This window comes from Strix aluco, chromosome 19, assembly GCF_031877795.1.
Source record: "Strix aluco isolate bStrAlu1 chromosome 19, bStrAlu1.hap1, whole genome shotgun sequence".
Lineage (NCBI taxonomy): Eukaryota > Metazoa > Chordata > Aves > Strigiformes > Strigidae > Strix > Strix aluco.
Window position 1 is genome coordinate 13,301,354 of NC_133949.1, and position 18,879 is coordinate 13,320,232.

The window sequence follows — 18,879 nt, forward strand, 5'->3', positions numbered from 1 at the left end:
CTATGGTCTAGGTTCTGTTTAAGTAGTCAATAAAGGTAATACTGAAACAAAACAAGAACTTCTGAAAGAGAAGAGGCATTTAAACATGTGGACTTTCTGCCAAATAATAGCTGCTGCAATGAAGCAGCTATTATCTTGGAACAGTTTCTCTTGCAGTCTCTGATGGCTCTGAATCCATTATCTTTCCAGTTTCTATTTCAATACTGTTCGTAATCAGTTGTCTTTTCTGAACTGTACTTTGTTTCATGCTTAATTCTAAATCCCCTTACCCAGACAAAATGCCCATCAACTTTAATGGGAGCTGTAGCTGAGTAAGGGCTGAGGGATCTTAATAGCCATCAAAGGTCATCATTATATAAAGCAAGCGTATTTGCTCTTAAACATGAAGACTCTTATTTTCTATAGACTTTAGTACTGTCTAAACATTGTAAAATATCTCTTGTTCTTTTAATTTCAACAGCTATTCTTCCCTGTACCTCTTGTTCCAGGATTTGTGTTTCTCTCTCTTTTCTATTCCTGTTCATGTGGTAACATCAGTAATGTTAGCATGGCTTTGGGAGTGTGTATGTTTTTTCTGATAGATTGTGGGCAGCCCAATTTAGCTTTTTTAATATGTCTGCTAACAGGCTGAGAGTTATTTTGTAACTGGTCTTTCATTTTAATAGCATCATGACTTGATGGGAGAGCATTCTCTGAGTTACAAATATTAAGGGAGGACAAGTGTAACCCCAACTACTAGCATTGGGCTTCTGATTTATTTTAATTTTTCTAAATATTATACAAAGTCTCAGCTTTGTATGTCCACTGCATATCATATTTCCTGCTAACAGGAAATTTCAACTTTTGTTCACGTCTGAAGTGATTTTATTACAATACTTTTTTTCTTAGCCTGGATCTAAAAGAACAGTGAACGGTGCTGATGACAAATCCAACTGCAAAGAGGCAAAAGCAGGAAATCTAGACCCACTGTCATGCATAAGTAAGCTTTATTTGTTTTTTCTAAATGGAATACTAGCTCTAAACATTTGATTGCTAATATGTTGTGGGAATTTGGAAACATACGCTTCACTTGCCCTACTAAAATTTGAAGACAAAGGAAATACTTCAGAATGTTTTCATGCTCTAAAGCCTCCTTCTAATCTGAAAATAGGCACTGCAGATCTCCATAAAATGTATCCAACTCCACCTTCATTGGAACAACATATTATGGGATTTTCTCCAATGAACATGAATAATAAGGAATATGGCAGCATGGACACTACACTTGGAGGAACAGTACTTGAAGGGAATAGCTCTAGTGTGGGAGCTCAGTTCAGAATTGAAGTAGATGAGGGCTTCTGCAGTCCCAAACCTGCTGAAATAAAGGTAGGTAGTCCTGATAATCCTGATAAATGTTTGTAATGATTGTTGTTCAGTTTATTACTTAATCCTGAATAGGAACTGCAGGACATCAAGTACAATTTGTAACTTGTGTCCTGCATTATACTGGGCTAAGTAATGCACATTCTAGTAAATAGTATACAGCATTTTATCACTTAAACTTTAGGAAAGAGTAATACATAATTAGCCATTAGTAAGCTGAAACTACATTTCAGTAATTGTAGTTCATTGTTTTGTGCTGGCATATTGCTTTTTGGAGAACCATGGGGTAAGAATGATGTGTGTATAAGTCTGACTTTCTCTTTTGCAGCTATATCAGGATTTAATATTAAAGAACTACTGCTTGAACTTAGTCACTCATTTTTTTGAGAAGCATTTTAATTGCTGAAGTGATCTAATTTACGTGCTGATGCTTTACTATGTCTAACTTCTAGGATTATTCTTATGTTTATAAACCTGAGAATTGTCAAGCTTTAGTGGGATGTTCCATGTTTGCACCACTGAAGACACTTCCCAGCCAGTGTCTTCCTGCCATCAAACTGCCAGAAGAATGCATTTATCGCCAGAGTTGGACTGTGGGAAAGTTGGATTTACTTCCTCCAGGACCTGCCATGCCATTCATCAAAGATGGGTATGACCTGCGCTGCAGATGTTTGAGCTCTGGAAGGTGGTCAGTTATCCACACTATAGGAAGTACCCCTAAATGTTTTGGGTTTGGTAATTCTGTAATGAGAAGTATTTGTAAAGGCACACTGTGTTTATAAAACTGATAGTCTTTAAAAAAAATCCTTACGATTAAACCTGACTGTAAGAGACTCTTCTCAAATAGCTTCTTAACTGTGCATACGTTTTATTCGTTGTCTCATTTAAAGGTTTCTTGGGGAAGCTTAATGGTGCAAGTCCAGTTTTAATAAGTAATGAAGATGGTAACAATCAAGATAAATATAAACTTGGGACTTTGTTTTTGCAGTAGTGTTGTAGGTACTGTAAGGGTTTAGTAGGTGGTGCTTCTGTTTCTTAAATTATTTTCTTAAATAGCAGTAATCTCAGCTGTGTTGGGACTAGGAAAACATTTCCTTTGATTGGAAGCTATGCCCAGTGTGACATTGCCTGGTAACAGTAGTATTGCAGTAGGCATTTCTCTAATCTGCATTTGGTAGTGATGGTCTTGCTGGCAGTTCTCCTTGAAGAAAATATTTATTCCTCTTTCTCTTCTGCATTAGTAGCTGGTATAAATGGATTAGGCAACAAGAAGGCTATGTATTTATTGATAAAATTCTAGGAAGATTAAATCTTGGAGTAAATACTGACATTGCTTCTGTTAGTGTTATTCACAAGCAATATGTTTCCTGGTCTCATTAGCCTTACAGGTCTTTGGAGATACTCAGCTGTTTAGGAAAGAAAATGTTAAATGTTTCCAGGTGATACTTTTCTCATGGATCCAGCTGAATCTGCTGTTGATAGACCTGGTATATTTTCCTAGTGTGTGTCAACACAATGTGTAAATAAAACATGAACAAAAAAAAGGTATCCTTTAGACTCCATACAACCACAGAATTTATAATTTATTCTGACCACACTGGTTTCCTGGAAGCTTTGTGCAAAGGAAAAGACGAAAGGAGACAGGGAAAGATTCTTTAACGGTGCTGTCAGTGGGACTTTGTCTGCAAAGTCATTTAGGACAAATGCTCTTGAAGTTCCTTGGGGAATGAAAATCTTGCTGTGAATTATGAAAGACTAGTTTATAAAAGCAAATATTAATTAAAAGGTCCTTCTTTAGAAATTTGAGACTTAAACTTCAAAACCAGTATGTTGTGTACTTAAGAGTATTTCCTTCTTCTTGTGGCTGCTATTAGTGATGGAAGCACTATGGATCAAGAGTATGGCCCTGCATACACGCCACAAACTCATACTCCGTTTGGGATGCCACCAAGCAGTGCACCTCCCAGTAACAGTGGAGCTGGAATTCTCCCTTCTCCTTCCACCCCTCGTTTCCCGACTCCTCGAACACCAAGGACTCCTCGAACACCTCGTGGAGCTGGTGGACCTGCAAGCGCACAGGGTTCAGTCAAATATGAGAACTCTGATTTATACTCACCAGCTTCCACACCATCGACATGTAGACCGCTTAATTCTGTTGAACCTGCAACTGTGCCTTCCATTCCAGAGGCACACAGTCTTTATGTGAATCTCATCCTCTCAGAGTCTGTAATGAATCTCTTCAAAGACTGTAACTTTGACAGCTGCTGCATATGTGTTTGCAATATGAACATCAAAGGTGCTGATGTTGGAGTTTACATTCCTGATCCAACACAAGAGGCCCAGTATAGGTGTACCTGTGGTTTCAGTGCTGTTATGAATAGAAAATTTGGCAACAGTTCTGGACTGTTTCTTGAAGATGAATTGGATATTCTAGGACGTAATACGGAGTGCGGCAAAGAAGCAGAAAAACGCTTTGAAGCTCTCAGAGCCACTTCTATTGAACATGGCAGTGGAGGACTGAAAGAACCTGAGAAACTGCCCGATGAGTTAATACTGTTACTGCAGGATCAGTGCACCAACTTGTTCTCACCGTTTGGAGCAGCAGATCAAGATTCCATTCCCAAAGTTGGTGCAGTTAGCAACCTGGTACGTGTAGAAGAAAGGGATTGTTGCAATGACTGCTACTTAGCCTTGGAGCATGGACGGCAGTTCATGGACAATATGTCGGGAGGGAAAGTTGATGAAGCACTTGTGAAAACTACTTGCTTGCACCACTGGTCAAAAAGAAATGGTAAGTGTTGAAAACAGCTTATTTTCTATTTCTCTGCCTAAGAATATTTTTTTTTTAAGGGTTTGTTTTTTGTTTTTCCTGTGTGAATATAGGATGTTTAAGACTGTTCTTCTACCTGTGTACTTGCATAATTTCTCTTTTAACAATGTTCAGAGTAACGATTCCTTTTACGTTCGGTGTTGGTACCATGCACCAAGCAGAGCGTAGGCCTTGGCTACCATCAGTTGTAAATTGCGAACATAAATTTGAAGTGTAATGTAAGACCACAGTAAATGTCCACAACACTTCATTAGGCTTATTCTTTTAAAGCGGCTTTCGGTGACTGCATCTACAGAGGCTCTGTGGAATGAGTGTACATAGGAAGTGTAGGTGGTTCAAATGGTGACGGTATTGTCAAGGCTACTGTGGTAGAATTAAACAACATCTATGATTCAGTCAGCTTCCCCCTCTTCTTTAAGGGGGGGGCGGTAGTTTAATGGCATGTGTGGCAAATAAAGCATTATTGTAGCCTTCACTGTATGGTGGATCTGCCAGAGATCCTTGGATTTGTCTTCCTAGGGCCTGACCAACGATACACTGTCTCACGGAATACCCTTTATTGCGTGTATTTGCGTACTTCTCTCAATAATAGTCTTTTCAAGTAGCAGCTCTAGCAGGGTGAATAGTGAAATAGGAAACTCTGATAGCAGTTAGCTGCGATTCATAGTTGTTAATGAGGATGAGGAGGACTCACAGTAAAACACAGCTAGGTTTCTGCGTATCGGTGGGGGATTAAGTTTAAAAGCCCAGGCTATAGATAAAGCAATGTTTTCAGGCACCTAGAAGAAGACTCAGTGTTACTGTGACCTTGGTATTTAGGATAAAAAGATGTAAAAATGCTTTTAAATGGAAGGCTACGAAATTATAGCAGTACGAAATTTCATGTCGGCTTTTTATTCTTAGACACTGTGCAGTAAATGGCATAGTGGTGGCAAGCTGATGAAATGGGCTGTGACTGAGGCTTCCCTTGACTTCTGTGAAGTGAGCACTGGGTGGCAGTCTGCCTAACACTCCTTTATTTGGAGGGAAAATCCTGTAGTTTAAGGGGTTGTACAACTTGTTTGTTTGTGTTTTGTTTTGGGCTTGGTTTTTTTAAATTTTAGGGTTTTTTCCCTTAGCTTAAATCGTAAGATGGTAAGGCTTTTATGGGAAAAAAACTCTACGGGGGGGGGGAAAAAAAGAAAATCTGCGTGTGTTTTTTATAAGTGGCTGAGAAGGGAAGAGGGAGAACTCTAAATCCCTGTGCTTAACTTTTTATATCATGGCCTTTGGGTGACCTGCGTGTATGTTTCTGAAGAGAGTGACTTTGTTCAACATCAAGGTGGTTTAGGATTCTGGGTCATCTGTGGAGGGCTTTATTGTATCCTGTTGCTGCAGTAGGCCTTGACAATTTTTTTGTGCTTTCAGTTGTGGATGTGAGCATGCAGTGTTCCCAGGACATCCTTCGTATGCTCCTCTCGCTCCAGCCAGTTCTTCAGGATGCAATTCAGAAAAAGCGAACAGTCCGGTCTTGGGGTGTGCAAGGCCCCCTCACATGGCAACAGTTTCACAAAATGGCTGGCAGAGGCTCTTACGGTAAACTGCTGTGTAGACTCCTGTCTGTTAATCTCTGCTTGATCCGACCACCAAACCTCAGTGTCTGGATGCTGCTCAGGCTATTGGAATTCGAAACAGCATTTGACCTTTCTTTAAACTAACAAGAGCTATTAGACAGGGGAGAATTCTTCTCTTTAGAAAAACAGAAAATACTTACATTACTTAAAACAGTAAATGAATTAGATGTGTATTTAAAATGAACAGCTTCAATTGCACTGTTTATATACACCTGACACTTCTCCAAGTGAGGCACTGAAATTGCAAAGATGAATTTAATGTTAAAAACAGTGATTGTTCTGTGGGTTTTTTTACTCAAAAGAATTGCTCCTCTTTAATTACTCTAAAAATAGCGTAGTTAAAAATACTAGCTTTGAAATGCTAGAAAAAGTGTGCTTTATTGCTCAGTAGTTTCAGACCTGTGTGGAAGATCTGAGGTTATCAAGTGTGTTGTCTGTGATAAATATTTGGAGTGGCCAACACGTGATGCACATTTACAGATACAAGGTAAATTTTGTGCACTCAAGATTGAAACTGACTTCATTAGCATATGAGATTGATTTACCACTATGTGGAAGAGTGACCTTTCACCAGCAGGTCTTTTGTAGCTATATTTAGAACATGGTAATTATATATTTAGGGTACATGTAAATGCATGGTTTTAAGTTGGTGGTGTGGTGTTTTTTTGTTTTGGTTTGTTTTTTTTTCCTTCTGTGGTCCTTTACATCTCTGTTTAGACTATTTACATTGTTTCCACCTCTTTTTGATCACTTTGTGGGAAGGCTTCCTGGACAGTAAAGATCTGTTCCTGATATTTCTATTGATATATAGACAGCTAAACAACTGTAGAACTTCTTCCTGAGGCCCTGAGAGGTTCCAAATAAAAATAATTAGCTAATGCTTTTTTTGCAGAGGGTTGGATCATACATGCTGGCTTTTCATTTGTATTTGTTAAGATGAGAACTATTCCATTTATAATCAGTGCTACTTCCTGTAGATGCTGGGAATGCTAGTGTTTTTTCTGTTCACGTTTCCTAGAAGCAGGGTGTTAATTTTAAGCTTTCTGCTTAATATATTGGAAAGTATGTCTTGCTTTTCCAGGAACTGATGAGTCCCCAGAACCACTGCCAATCCCAACATTTTTGTTGGGATATGATTACGATTTTCTGGTGCTGTCTCCATTTGCGTTGCCATACTGGGAGAGGCTGATGTTGGAACCTTACGGATCTCAAAGAGATGTTGCTTATGTTGTGGTGTGCCCTGAGAATGAGGCTCTGCTGAATGGAGCGAAAAGCTTCTTTAGGGATCTGACTGCAATATATGAGGTACATTATTTATGGCAGTTAACAGTGAAATGGATTTTTGAAAGACTGTTTCTAATACAAACTCATAACTACTTATCGGGCTCGTCTCAGCATTCTGTGCAAGCGTTTATATCATCTGTCTTGGAAAGCTGCTACAAAGGATTTTAGGAATGGGCGCTTGGAAGATGAGGGTTGTTCCTGCTGCTTACCATTCCTTTCAATAATAGCTATTTTGATCTGATAAACGCCACTCAGTGGTAAAACTCTGTATTACCACTTTGGTTTAGCTACATTTAATTAATTAATTGTATGCGTGTATTACTTGGATTGTGAATAAGATTAGAGTAGATGATGTATCAATCTGTTTTGCTTGCGTTTAGGAAAACCTGAAAATAAACCATAAAATCACTATACAATATTTAATACTGGTGTAGTATTCTAGAATTAAAATGTTACTTTGAAATATCATAACTGAACTGAGTTCTCTGTCTTCATGCTCCTTTGTGTGATATTTAACAGTTTTTAAGGCTTACAAATTCCTTATCTTGCATCTTCTATTTTACCTTCTTTGCAGTCATGCAGGCTTGGTCAGCACAGACCCATCTGTAAGTTACTGCCTGATGGGATCATGAGAGTTGGACCTACTGCTTCAAAGAAACTTTCTGAGAAGTTGGTCACAGAATGGTTCTCACAGACAGCTAATGCCAACAATGAAGCATTTTCCAAACTCAAACTATACGCCCAAGTTTGCAGATACGAGCTGGGTATGAAATTTTTTCTTATTTCATAGAATTACCCCGTATTCCATTCTAGTAGAGGAGAAGGAATCATTGCATTTATTCACTGAGTCTTATTGTTTGTTGCAGTTTTCTAGTTTTAAGCTTGGGGAGGGCGGGGAGGGAAATCCAACCCCCCCATATATTTAGATTTGTGCTAAAATGGCTTCTGATCATCTAGCAGTATCTTTAGGGAATGGATCAGTGTTGCTGCCTGGCACTTTGGTTGTCTTTTTTTGTATTGGTGACTTAAATTCTGAAGCAGTGTTTTCTAGCAATTCAGCATGGCTAAAAAAATTAATTTAAAAATAGATTTCTGGATATTTTTGAAAGAGTCTTATGAGAATATTAGAATTTGGAAATTCAATACAGGTATTTTAATTTGAGAGGTAAAATGTATGCTAAGGGTTTGCTCTGTGTCTTGTTAAAACTGTAGTCTTACATAGGTGAAATATGCTTAAAAACAGCTGCAATATAAAATTTATGCTTTTTTCTGGTTTTAGGTCCTTATCTTGCTTCTCAGCCTTTGGACAATTCTTTACTTTCCCAAACAAATCTGGTCCCTCCTTGCAGCCAGCCGGCCACTGCTCTGCCCCCAGTGACAGCTAACACTGGAAACGCGAACACTCCATCCTCTGCTCCAGCCGCTCCCACCAGTAGTACTATGACGACAACATCAAACAGTGCCATGTCTTCTGCAGCTACTACAGCTAATTCAACGTTGACTACCACTGCCCCATCCTCCTCTTCTGCCAATATAGGCAGTGGGATACCAACAAGCAAGCCTTCTTCTTTTCCACCTTTTAGCAGTATGAACAATACCACTTCTGCCTCCCTGCCCGCACAGGCTGCAACAGTCCAAAATGGGCAAACAGGAGGACAGCAGCAACAGCCAACACTGCAAACAGCGGGGATGTCTGGAGATACTACTTCAGCGCCTGCACAGCCCCATCCAGAGGTTTCTGAAAGGTAATGAGCTGCGGAGTCTAATTGCAGTTCTAATTGCATCTCAGTGTCTGCTGTGGTACAAAAAATAAACTTTCTCTTTTTTCTTCTCTCTCTACAGAGAGAAAATTCACCAAACTACTTGTATATTTTACAGGGGTGGGGGAGGTAGATAACTGGCACCATCTTAAAGTTCTATTTTCTGTAATCAAAGCTATAGTAGTAAAGACAGCTCTTACTGAGAGACTGGCCTTGTAGATCTTCTTGTTCCCCACTTGAAGCAATAGAACTATGTAGTCTTGAGCTTCTGTAATAAAGCTTGAGGAAAAACAAGCAATACTGAGTTGCTGATAAGCTCATACACAAAAACAAAATAAAAAGACTGTTTCTTACACCATAGTTGACTCAAAGGTCTTTCAGATTAATATTTGACAATTTGATCTTAGCTTTAAAGTAAAAATAAATCATTATAAAACTCAGCTTTTTGTAACTGGTTTCAAAATTTCATTTCCAGCACTATGGATCGTGATAAAGTTGGAGTCCCCACAGATGGAGATTCACATGCTATCACCTATCCACCTGCAATTGTAGTTTACATAATTGATCCTTTTACATATGAAAAAAAGGATGAGAACAGTAGCTCATCTAGTTTGTGGACACTTGGACTTCTGCGCTGCTTTTTAGAGATGGTTCAGGTTCTTCCTCCTAACATCAAGAATATAATTTCTGTGCAGGTGAGCCAACATTTATAGAAACATGCCAAACAAAGTAGCTTTGGCTGTGTTTTGGAGGCAGTAATGCCCTCAAGGTGAAAGTTTCATTTGCTTGGTAAACATTACTTACAGTTCTACAGCTGTTAAATCATTAAGATTATAGTTTTTAGAGCAGCTTGGGTGTTATTAACAAAAGACAAATCCTGTAGTAGATTCCAAACTCATCAGTCTTACCTCACAGGAAATGTAGTGGCCTGCTCCAGTAGAGAGTGAAGTATAGGAAAGCTGCTTGTCCCATCACTGGAGTCTGTGCTGCCAGCTTGACCCTGCTGGGCTGTAGACAGTGCTCCTTCTTGATAGACACCCAACTGTAATGTTGTCAGCAGCTGCTGAACTAGTTAACAGAGGGCATCCTTTTGCAGGAATCATTAAGATTCTCTTCTAAACATTCTTTTGTTCTCTGAAGAAAATTTCAGTGAGAATAATTGCTTGAAGTGCCATGTAGCTTTGGAAGAAGTGGCAGGAGATATCCAAGAAGTAGAGAAATTTGATTGTGAAATAAAATTCTAAAAGCAGCATACCCAAATACTGTCTCAAAACCCATTTAATCTAATGATGGAACAGTAATTTATTTTTTTTCCCCCCCCCTTCTGTAATCTGTTCTAGATTGTCCCATGTCAATACCTTCTACAACCTGTGAAACATGAAGACCGGCAGATTTACACTCAGCATTTAAAATCTTTGGCATTTTCAGCTTTTACTCAGTGTCGGAGACCTCTTCCCACTTCCACCAACGTGAAAACATTAACGGGCTTTGGCCCAGGTTTAGCCATGGAAACTGCTCTTAAGAGCCCTGATGTGAGTATCGTTAATGTGACTGTGTAAATATGCAGATCAGAGAAATGTCCCTGTTTCCTAAATCAGTGGTGTCTTTCACATTAACTAGAGTTTTTAGGAATAAGTGCTGCCTGAAACTTCATTGTCTGTTCTGTTATCTTTATAGAGACCTGAGTGTATTCGACTATACACCCCTCCTTTTATACTGGCTCCTGTAAAGGACAAGCAAACAGAACTAGGAGAAACTTTTGGAGAAGCTGGCCAGAAGTATAACGTACTCTTTGTAGGCTACTGTTTGTCTCATGATCAAAGATGGCTTCTTGCATCCTGTACAGATCTTTATGGAGAACAGTTAGAAACTTGCATAATTAATATTGATGTACCAAACAGGTAAGAACAAACCTGTGAAATTAATTTTTAGCATGTATATCTTCTTTCATTGCCCTGAAGAATATTTTGTTTATGATGATATAAGAATTACTCTGACTTTTGTAGACTCGCTATATCGTGAAACTAGCTAAAGCAAATGGAAATTTTCTCTATTATGTGCATGTTGTTTTAAGCTAAATTTCTAGAAGAATGTTACTTGGTTTCATGTGACTCTTGAGTCTTTTTGTATGTGTGTTCATACTCGCCACATGCACTTGCTGGCTTTTGATGTCAGTGTTAGAATGGGATTAATTAAAAACACAAACGAACTGAAGTTGCAATTGATGTACTACAATACTAACCTTCTTGAGTTCTGTGAATGTTCAGGTTAATACAAATAAGTTCCAAATGTGGCAATAAAAACTTGTTGCGGAGGAGTTCTAGCTTTGTTTTCCCTTCTTCCTTAATCCTAGAGCTCGCAGGAAAAAGGGCTCTGCCCGCAGACTTGGTCTTCAGAAACTCTGGGAATGGTGCCTGGGACTTGTGCAGATGAGCTCTTTGCCGTGGAGAGTTGTAATAGGCCGTTTAGGAAGAATAGGACACGGGGAATTAAAAGGTAACATTACCATTTTTAGAGTCTAAAACTTGATTTGAAGCTTTCATATTTCAATAATACAAAGTGTTTGTCCCTGTTTCTGGAAGAAAACCTAAATAATTTCAGTGTTTCTTTGTGTATTTGAAATCTAACACATGTGAAGTTTGCACCACACACTTAGATGTAAAATATGTATTCTGCTGCAAGCAGTTTTTCTAGACAAACTTATGTTCTTTATATATCGTCAGATTGGAGCTGTTTGCTGAGTCGCCGAAACCTTCAGTCCCTCAGTAAGAGACTAAAAGACATGTGCAGAATGTGTGGTATCTCTGCTGCAGACTCTCCCAGCATTCTCAGTGCTTGTTTGGTGGCAATGGAACCACAGGGGTCCTTCATCATTATGCCAGGTATTTGAGAAACTCTCTTTCTCTTTTTTGGCAAGGGAACGAATAGCTCGGGTTTAGCAAAACTAAGGAAACACTTCATTTCTCTTCCAAAGATTCTGTATCGACCGGCTCTGTATTTGGACGCAGCACCACTTTAAATATGCAGACGTCTCAGCTGAATACCCCCCAGGACACATCATGCACTCACATACTTGTGTTTCCCACATCTGCATCTGTGCAAGTAGCATCGTCAACTTATACCACTGAAAACTTGGATCTGGCCTTCAACACAAACAATGGTCAGTAGATTGGATTCATTCTTACTTTAAAAACAAACCAACAAAAAAACCCTTTGTCACTTCCCCTATAGTATTACGAATAAAACTGCTTGTTCTAATGAACCACAAAATTTATGTGGAAAATCACTTGATTTCAGAATACGGTGTCATATCCTGATGTAGGGAAGCTAGCAATTCACTGCTCGTGTTCGTTTTCTAGATGGAGCAGATGGAATGGGAATCTTTGACTTGTTAGACACTGGAGATGATCTTGATCCTGATATTATAAATATTCTTCCTGCATCCCCTACTGGATCCCCTGTGCATTCTCCAGGGTCCCACTACCCCCACGGAGGTGATATGGGCAAGGTAACTATTAGTGTAAATACAGTTATGTATTTGTGGTGTTTGTTTTTCTCCATGTGCTGATTTCCTTTTGTGGAATGAAAGGTTCCTATGAAATGTTTTGAATCAATTGGATATTGGATTGTCTTTGCAAGATTCATGCAATGCTTGGATATTTCAAAATGTTTGGTGTTTTGAAAGCTACAGGTAATTTCTACTAAGTTTGTGCTCTCCTAATATTAAACCATTGCCTGTTGTTTTACAGGGTCAAGGTACAGATCGATTGCTTTCAACAGAATCTCATGATGAAGTAACAAATATACTGCAGCAGCCACTGGCCCTCGGTTATTTTGTGTCAACTGCCAAAGCGGGTCCCTTGCCTGACTGGTTTTGGTCAGCGTGTCCTCAAGCACAAAATCAGTGTCCCTTGTTTCTTAAGGTACTGTAACTTCAGCAGGCTGTACAGCTGTCTTCCTGCACAGCCCGTCATAGACAGTTGTGCAGGGGTCTGAATTATGAGAACTATTATGTTTAAAACAAAGTCAGCACATGTCTCTTGGAATACGTCTGCTTTTGCATCAAGAGAGGTTGGGTTTTAAGTTCTTGAGCTTTGGCTTTTTATGTTCACTTTTTTTAAGGGAAGAAAAATGATTAATGGAAGTAGCAAATGTTCTGAAGGGTTCTGCTCTTCTGATAGTTTCTTCACGGTAGTTTGGACTTCTCTCTCTCTGACTTTGTGCTACGGTGTTTTGTAAGAACAGGTTGAATTTCTAGACAGATCTCTGGTTAATGCTTGACTCCTGTGGGGACTGGTGGTAAAGAGGGAAATACACAAGTGCAATGTAATATCTCACTAACGCTGGGTAAAAAAAAAAAAAAACAACTCTATTGCACAAAGCATGAAAGCTAGGTTTTTCATGTTTGCTGTTGCCAAGTGATAGTCATTGTATCATCTGTCTGGATATTGTCTGATCCCGTTATCTTTTAATGGCACAATCAAGACATACTTGGCACGTTTAAGGCTATACATTAGTGTACAGAGAAACTTTCTGTATTAACGTTATTCATTTTTGACTTTAATCAGCATCTCTGATACTATACTTTATTTTCTAATGATACAGATATATCTTCTGCAGTCTTATTTGTGTCTGGATTAGTGGTTCCTCTTGGCCTAAGCTCAGCTGTGGCTTTGATATAAGACATTTTTTTGAATAGAGGATTTATTATTTACCCTAAGCAGCTCTATATATGGGATATAAATAGACTAGTCTTATGGAAAGCAACTGAACTTCCAAGTCTGTGTATTACTAAACATCTTGGGCCACTTGAGTTGCTTTTTTAATAATCACTTAATGTAGCAAAGGGATTAATAAAAGTTCTTGATTACACGACTGGTGCTGTGCTTTTAGGAGAGACCTGCGTGCATTTTCTTTATATTCTGATAATTCCTGAACTTGCTGATGGCCTAAGGATAAGATTTGTTTTGGCTTGTGTGTCAGAGTAGAAGGTGACTGCAAGGTACGGGATCAACAATACGGAGGGAAGAAAATATGCTGTGGTTGAATCAGGCAGTAACTGCTGGCATCTTTCTTCCTTTCTTAGGCCTCTTTGCACCTCCACGTGCCTTCAGTGCAATCAGACGAGCTACTCCACAGTAAACACTCCCATCCACTTGATTCTAATCAAACTTCTGATGTGCTCAGGTATTTATGATTGATCACTTGCAAAAATATTGTACATTTTGTTTTTAATACTGCTGCAGTGAAGCTACGTATTTGTTTTTCTTGCTGTTCATTTTTTTGTGCTGCTGATATCCTTAGTACATCACAGAGACAATATAAACTGCTCTGCTTTGAGTGATTAAAAGATGGCTTTATCACAGAACAGTGCAATTAAAACCAAACATCTCTAAGCCCTTCTTTAACTAATCAGTGTTGATTACAACTGAAAATATTTGAAAGGCAATGAATTCCTCAAGCTAGAAGAGAGTTTAAGGTTGCACAGAAGATGGTGCATAAATGAGTGGAAGATAGTTATAGTTAAGCCAGAACTTTGCATGGCAATCTTGTGGAAATACCGAAATGCTGACGTACTAGAGTCTAGACTCGTGTAAACATAGGACACTTGTTGAGAAAACATCAAGTTTTTTTCTTCGTGTTCTTTTGATATGTGAACCTCTTGACGTTAATTAAGCATAGACAATTAAAATGACAGTTTTCCACTGAAAGTTTAGCTCTGAACTGCTTGTAATAATTCTGAAGTCATGTTATTTCAGAATGTTGACAAACCTATTTTATGGTTTTAATGCCAAAGAAACTGGATTATAGTAAATTAGGACTGTGAAATACTGGTGAGAAAGTCCATTGGCTAATGGAAGCTTGTTTGCTTTTCAGGTTTGTTCTGGAACAGTACAATGCACTCTCCTGGCTAACCTGTGATCCTGCAACCCAGGACAGACGGTCGTGTCTCCCAATTCATTTTGTGGTGCTGAATCAGTTGTATAACTTTATTATGAATATGCTGTGATCTTCATCTGAATTTTGCAAGACAAAAATGAGGAAAAGGGATATTTCACTGCAGGACTAAATTATTCTTCTCAGTGCAAGTTGTTTGTGATGGGGTATGAATCTTGTTACTTCCAGCAAATATTGGTTTGACTTGTGAGAGGGGCACCTATTGCCCTACTGTCTTTTGAGTCATTGACTATGGGGGACACTTTAGAATGATGATCAGAAAGTGTATTATAACATTTTTAGTAGCAAAATTAACCATTTTTCCCCAGCCACAGTATTTGTGAAGAGTAATGAGCCATAGTACCCAGTCATGGTTAATGAATATTAAAAGCATGGAGATGAGAAGAAACATGAGGAACAATAAGTTTCAACCTATGGCTTCAGAACATCAAGATGTTCTTGTATTGGATTATAGTATCTAGTATTCAAAAATGCCTGCATCTCTTATTTATTGTAAGTTTTTAAATGTATAAATTGTCTTATATTTCTTAACCTCTTTTATAAAAATTTTCCTAGAAGGTTTATACTGCCTTCTTGCTTTAAAGCAATTGGTCTAAAATATATGTAATCGTCTTAATTAAAAGTTGCAGTAGGTTGCTTTTAGAGTATTATTTTTTTGTAAGGGGTGGGTGGGGACAGTAAATTTGTATTGTCTTGATGTACAGTTTAATGGGGATAGAGGGGTTAATGTCCATACCATTGTGTGTGGGGGATTTACAGCTAAGCTGTAGTTGCAGAGTACATGTACAGTAATGAAGTTCACTGTGTTTATATAAATTGAAAAGGTACCGGGTCTTACAGCATTTTATATCACACCTTTACAGAGTAACAATGGCAATATATAAGTGATATTGTAGGTGGTTTAACTTGTAGTGAGAATAAAATGAATAAACTCTTCAATTGAAGTTTGTGTTATGGTTCAGGGCTGTGGCTAGATTCTCAGATCTATTTCCAGTATACAAGTTGTAATATTACAAGAATATCTATTGCTCATTGTTGTTACCTAGATATTCTTGGCACTGTGGTGACTGTTGTGTTCTTCCACATTTGTGATAAAACATGAATCTGAGGTGGAACACACAAAAAACTGATCTTATCCAAAGTCTCCTGTAAGGCTGAAATTTAGCCCAGCTCTAACCATTTTACAAATGCAAAAATAGTCAATCTTGACTTTAAGATTGGTGTGTGTTTAACTAAAATGTGGTGTATATAGATTCTCAGTGAATTCTGGTATTCAGATTTTATTCCACTAGTAAAAAAACAGCACGAAACCCTGAACATTCTCCTTTTTCATGTATTTTTGGCACTGTGGTGAAGGTCCCAAGTATCAGTGTATGGCCTTCCCCATACCCCCTTTTCAGGCTCTGGCTGGGGCATGTGCCAAGGAGGCTTAGCCCTCCCGAAGGAAGGGACTGACAAATCACAAGGCTTTTGGAATTGTCTCCCTCTATCTACAGTCACCACTTTTTTTTTTTTTTCTCAGTAGTTTCCTTCCTTTCTCCTAGCACATGCCAAATGTCCGATGGTGCTCTAAAATAGCCCCTACGGGTGCTGAAGAGCAACTGCATATGCTTTTTCTGGGTTCCTCATCTGACTGCCAGATGAAAAACTTAACTCCTGCAGCGCTCATGTGAGCCTGTTGCGATAACCCATGTCCTGGGTCTTAATACTGTCCGTCTCACTGGTTTAAACCTTTCAAGGAGCAAGTTTTAAGATCCATTTGTGCACCCGCTGTGAATCCTCTACAAGGAAGAATTCGCTTGCATTTACAAAACTTACTGTGTTAATGAAAATCATGTTTCGTAAATGCAAAATACCTGCCTGAGATCATTTTTCATATAAACAGTCTCCTTGAGTCATGTATATACAACATTAGCAACTTTTTTGGTTTTGTATAAAGAAGTTGTACAATTGGTGATGAAAATTTTCAGTCATTTCTTCACAATAACGTGTGCAATCAGAAGTTAGCATATTTTGATAAATAGAGTTAAAAACTGGGTCTGTCCATTACTTTAATGGTAATGCACTGCAGATTAAACAGCACATTATTGTCTTACAGAAGGTTTTTTTTCTCATTTGGCTGAGATTTTTGAAGTGGAAAAGTGCTCCTAAAACTGGAATTTTCAAAGAGTATGTCCTTTTCTTTTTTTTTTTAAGCTTTGTTGCTAAGTGGTCATTTCGAACCCTGGCTCAGTTAGCCAAGTTCCAAGGGCTGGGTTTTGGTGTGGCTTTCTTTGTGTTAAATCTGACTTGTATGCATAAAGGTAAGTGAATCAGCTGCCTGAACATTGGTGTAACTGTATTCTGTTACCTGGACCACAGCCTTCCCTGTGAAACTCTCCAACTGTGAAAGCTGCCAGTTTCCCACTCCTCCCCCAAATGCAGTTAAAGTCAATTATTATAATATAACCACTAGAAAAGATTGGGAGGGCCATTTCTGGCCATTTCACAGCCGGCAATGGACATATCAAACTTGCCAGCACCATGGAGCCAACTACTGCATTGGGCATAATTTTTTGTTAGCTACTTCCATTTAACTATTTTAAGTGCACATAATAGTTTATAAATAAAATCGTCACAATCCAATAACTGGGGTTCTTTAGCAAGTACGAGCTTAAAGATTTGAGAACTTCAGCTGTAGCTTTTCAAAATGGTCTTGCAAGAAAATACTGTTCCTGGCAGTGCTCTCTGTTAAGTAGCTGTGGAGGTTTACCTCCTCTTAAGTACGCAGTGAAAGAAGAATCTGAGATCCTTCCATTCTGATTAAAAATACGTATTTTAACCTATTACTGTATTTAAGCCATTTAGTCAACTTTGACTCATTACCCTTTGAATTAGATTTCTGAAAACCCTGTTGCTAGACCAGCAGGCCACCAATTGTACTTGCAAACAACCCTTACATTTTAAAGTAGCTGTAACACTTTAGATCTTTCTAACATTTCCTGAAATAATTAAAGATAAATGAATTTATATTTAAATCCTCAGCTATGTTCTCACTTAGCTGTCAGTTATGGCGCAGATTATTGTATTTCTATATTTACCTCTGATGGTAATTTTAACTTCATGTGTTGCTATGAAGACTTGCAGATGTCTTTAATCAAGCACTATTTGTTAATACTGTAATATCAAAATATTATGTTGCATTATTTTAAAGCTTTCAAAAATAAGAGTAAAATGTTTTAAAAAAAAAATGTTATTGCACCATATAATTTGCTGCACAACAGTATGGCACAGCATATCAGTCTGTTTTGATAGTAATGCTGCATAAACAATGTTTTGATTCTGGGTTTCTTTTGAGAATTCGTTAATTAGGTGACAATGTATGACATTACTGTCTTGACAACCTCCAGCTGGGAAGGTTTGGTTTCTTTTTTTTTTTTTTTTTTTAGTAAAGGACCCAGGACTATGCTTCATACTTAAAGGGTTTTTTTATTATTGTTTGTGGGTGTACTTTTTATTTTCAGTGGAGTAAAGCTTAATTTACAGTAAAACTGGATTTGGGACCTACCACAATCCTCAGGGTCACTTTTTCAGGACATTACTAATCTAGCTTTAGGTTTTTCTGAGTAAACTGGACGTGAGGACCTTGCAGCGCCATTGGGTTGGGATGACACAGCCTGTGGCCTCGTTACTGGACATGTCACCTTCCCGCCACGCCCGGCACGGCTGGGTCACTCCGAGGGAGCCGTTCTACCTTCTCACACAGCCGCCACACGCCATGGGCCAAGTCATCGTATTTATCGTGACAAAAAAAAATTAAAAATTTAAAAAAAGCGATTAAGGAACAAACACTATTGCTGCCGAATGCCATAAACACTGAGTTGTACAAATTGTGATTGAGGAAATGAAAAAGGTTTATACTTTTTAAAAAAATTTCAAATGGAATAAATTATTCATGAAGCCTTGATTGTGGTGTCGCCTTATTTACAGCGGGGGAGGGGGGGGAGGGGCGGGGCTGCGGCCTCCCGGCCCCCTTGAGCCTTCCCGCCGCGGCGGCGCGCGGCCATGACGTCACTTCCCGCGCGCCTCCGCC

At 38.6% G+C, this 18,879-nt stretch overlaps 1 protein-coding gene across 2 annotated transcripts in view; it reads left to right on the top strand.

Annotated features, from left to right (window-relative positions):
* The window catches only part of MED13 (mediator complex subunit 13), a 59,498-nt gene extending 40,745 nt beyond the window's left edge, over positions 1 to 18,753 (top strand). For both annotated transcript variants that reach the window (XM_074845831.1, XM_074845832.1), the window contains 18 exons: positions 889 to 979; positions 1,151 to 1,365; positions 1,815 to 2,011; positions 3,237 to 4,153; positions 5,600 to 5,767; positions 6,887 to 7,110; positions 7,664 to 7,853; positions 8,369 to 8,834; positions 9,325 to 9,544; positions 10,190 to 10,381; positions 10,527 to 10,750; positions 11,203 to 11,345; positions 11,573 to 11,731; positions 11,824 to 12,009; positions 12,209 to 12,357; positions 12,599 to 12,772; positions 13,936 to 14,036; positions 14,727 to 18,753. In XM_074845831.1, the coding sequence (XP_074701932.1) occupies positions 889 to 979; positions 1,151 to 1,365; positions 1,815 to 2,011; positions 3,237 to 4,153; positions 5,600 to 5,767; positions 6,887 to 7,110; positions 7,664 to 7,853; positions 8,369 to 8,834; positions 9,325 to 9,544; positions 10,190 to 10,381; positions 10,527 to 10,750; positions 11,203 to 11,345; positions 11,573 to 11,731; positions 11,824 to 12,009; positions 12,209 to 12,357; positions 12,599 to 12,772; positions 13,936 to 14,036; positions 14,727 to 14,859 (4,149 nt within the window). In that variant the 3' untranslated portion in view covers positions 14,860 to 18,753. The remainder of the gene's footprint in view (positions 1 to 888; positions 980 to 1,150; positions 1,366 to 1,814; positions 2,012 to 3,236; positions 4,154 to 5,599; positions 5,768 to 6,886; positions 7,111 to 7,663; positions 7,854 to 8,368; positions 8,835 to 9,324; positions 9,545 to 10,189; positions 10,382 to 10,526; positions 10,751 to 11,202; positions 11,346 to 11,572; positions 11,732 to 11,823; positions 12,010 to 12,208; positions 12,358 to 12,598; positions 12,773 to 13,935; positions 14,037 to 14,726) is intronic.
* Positions 18,754 to 18,879: the final 126 nt, after the last annotated feature.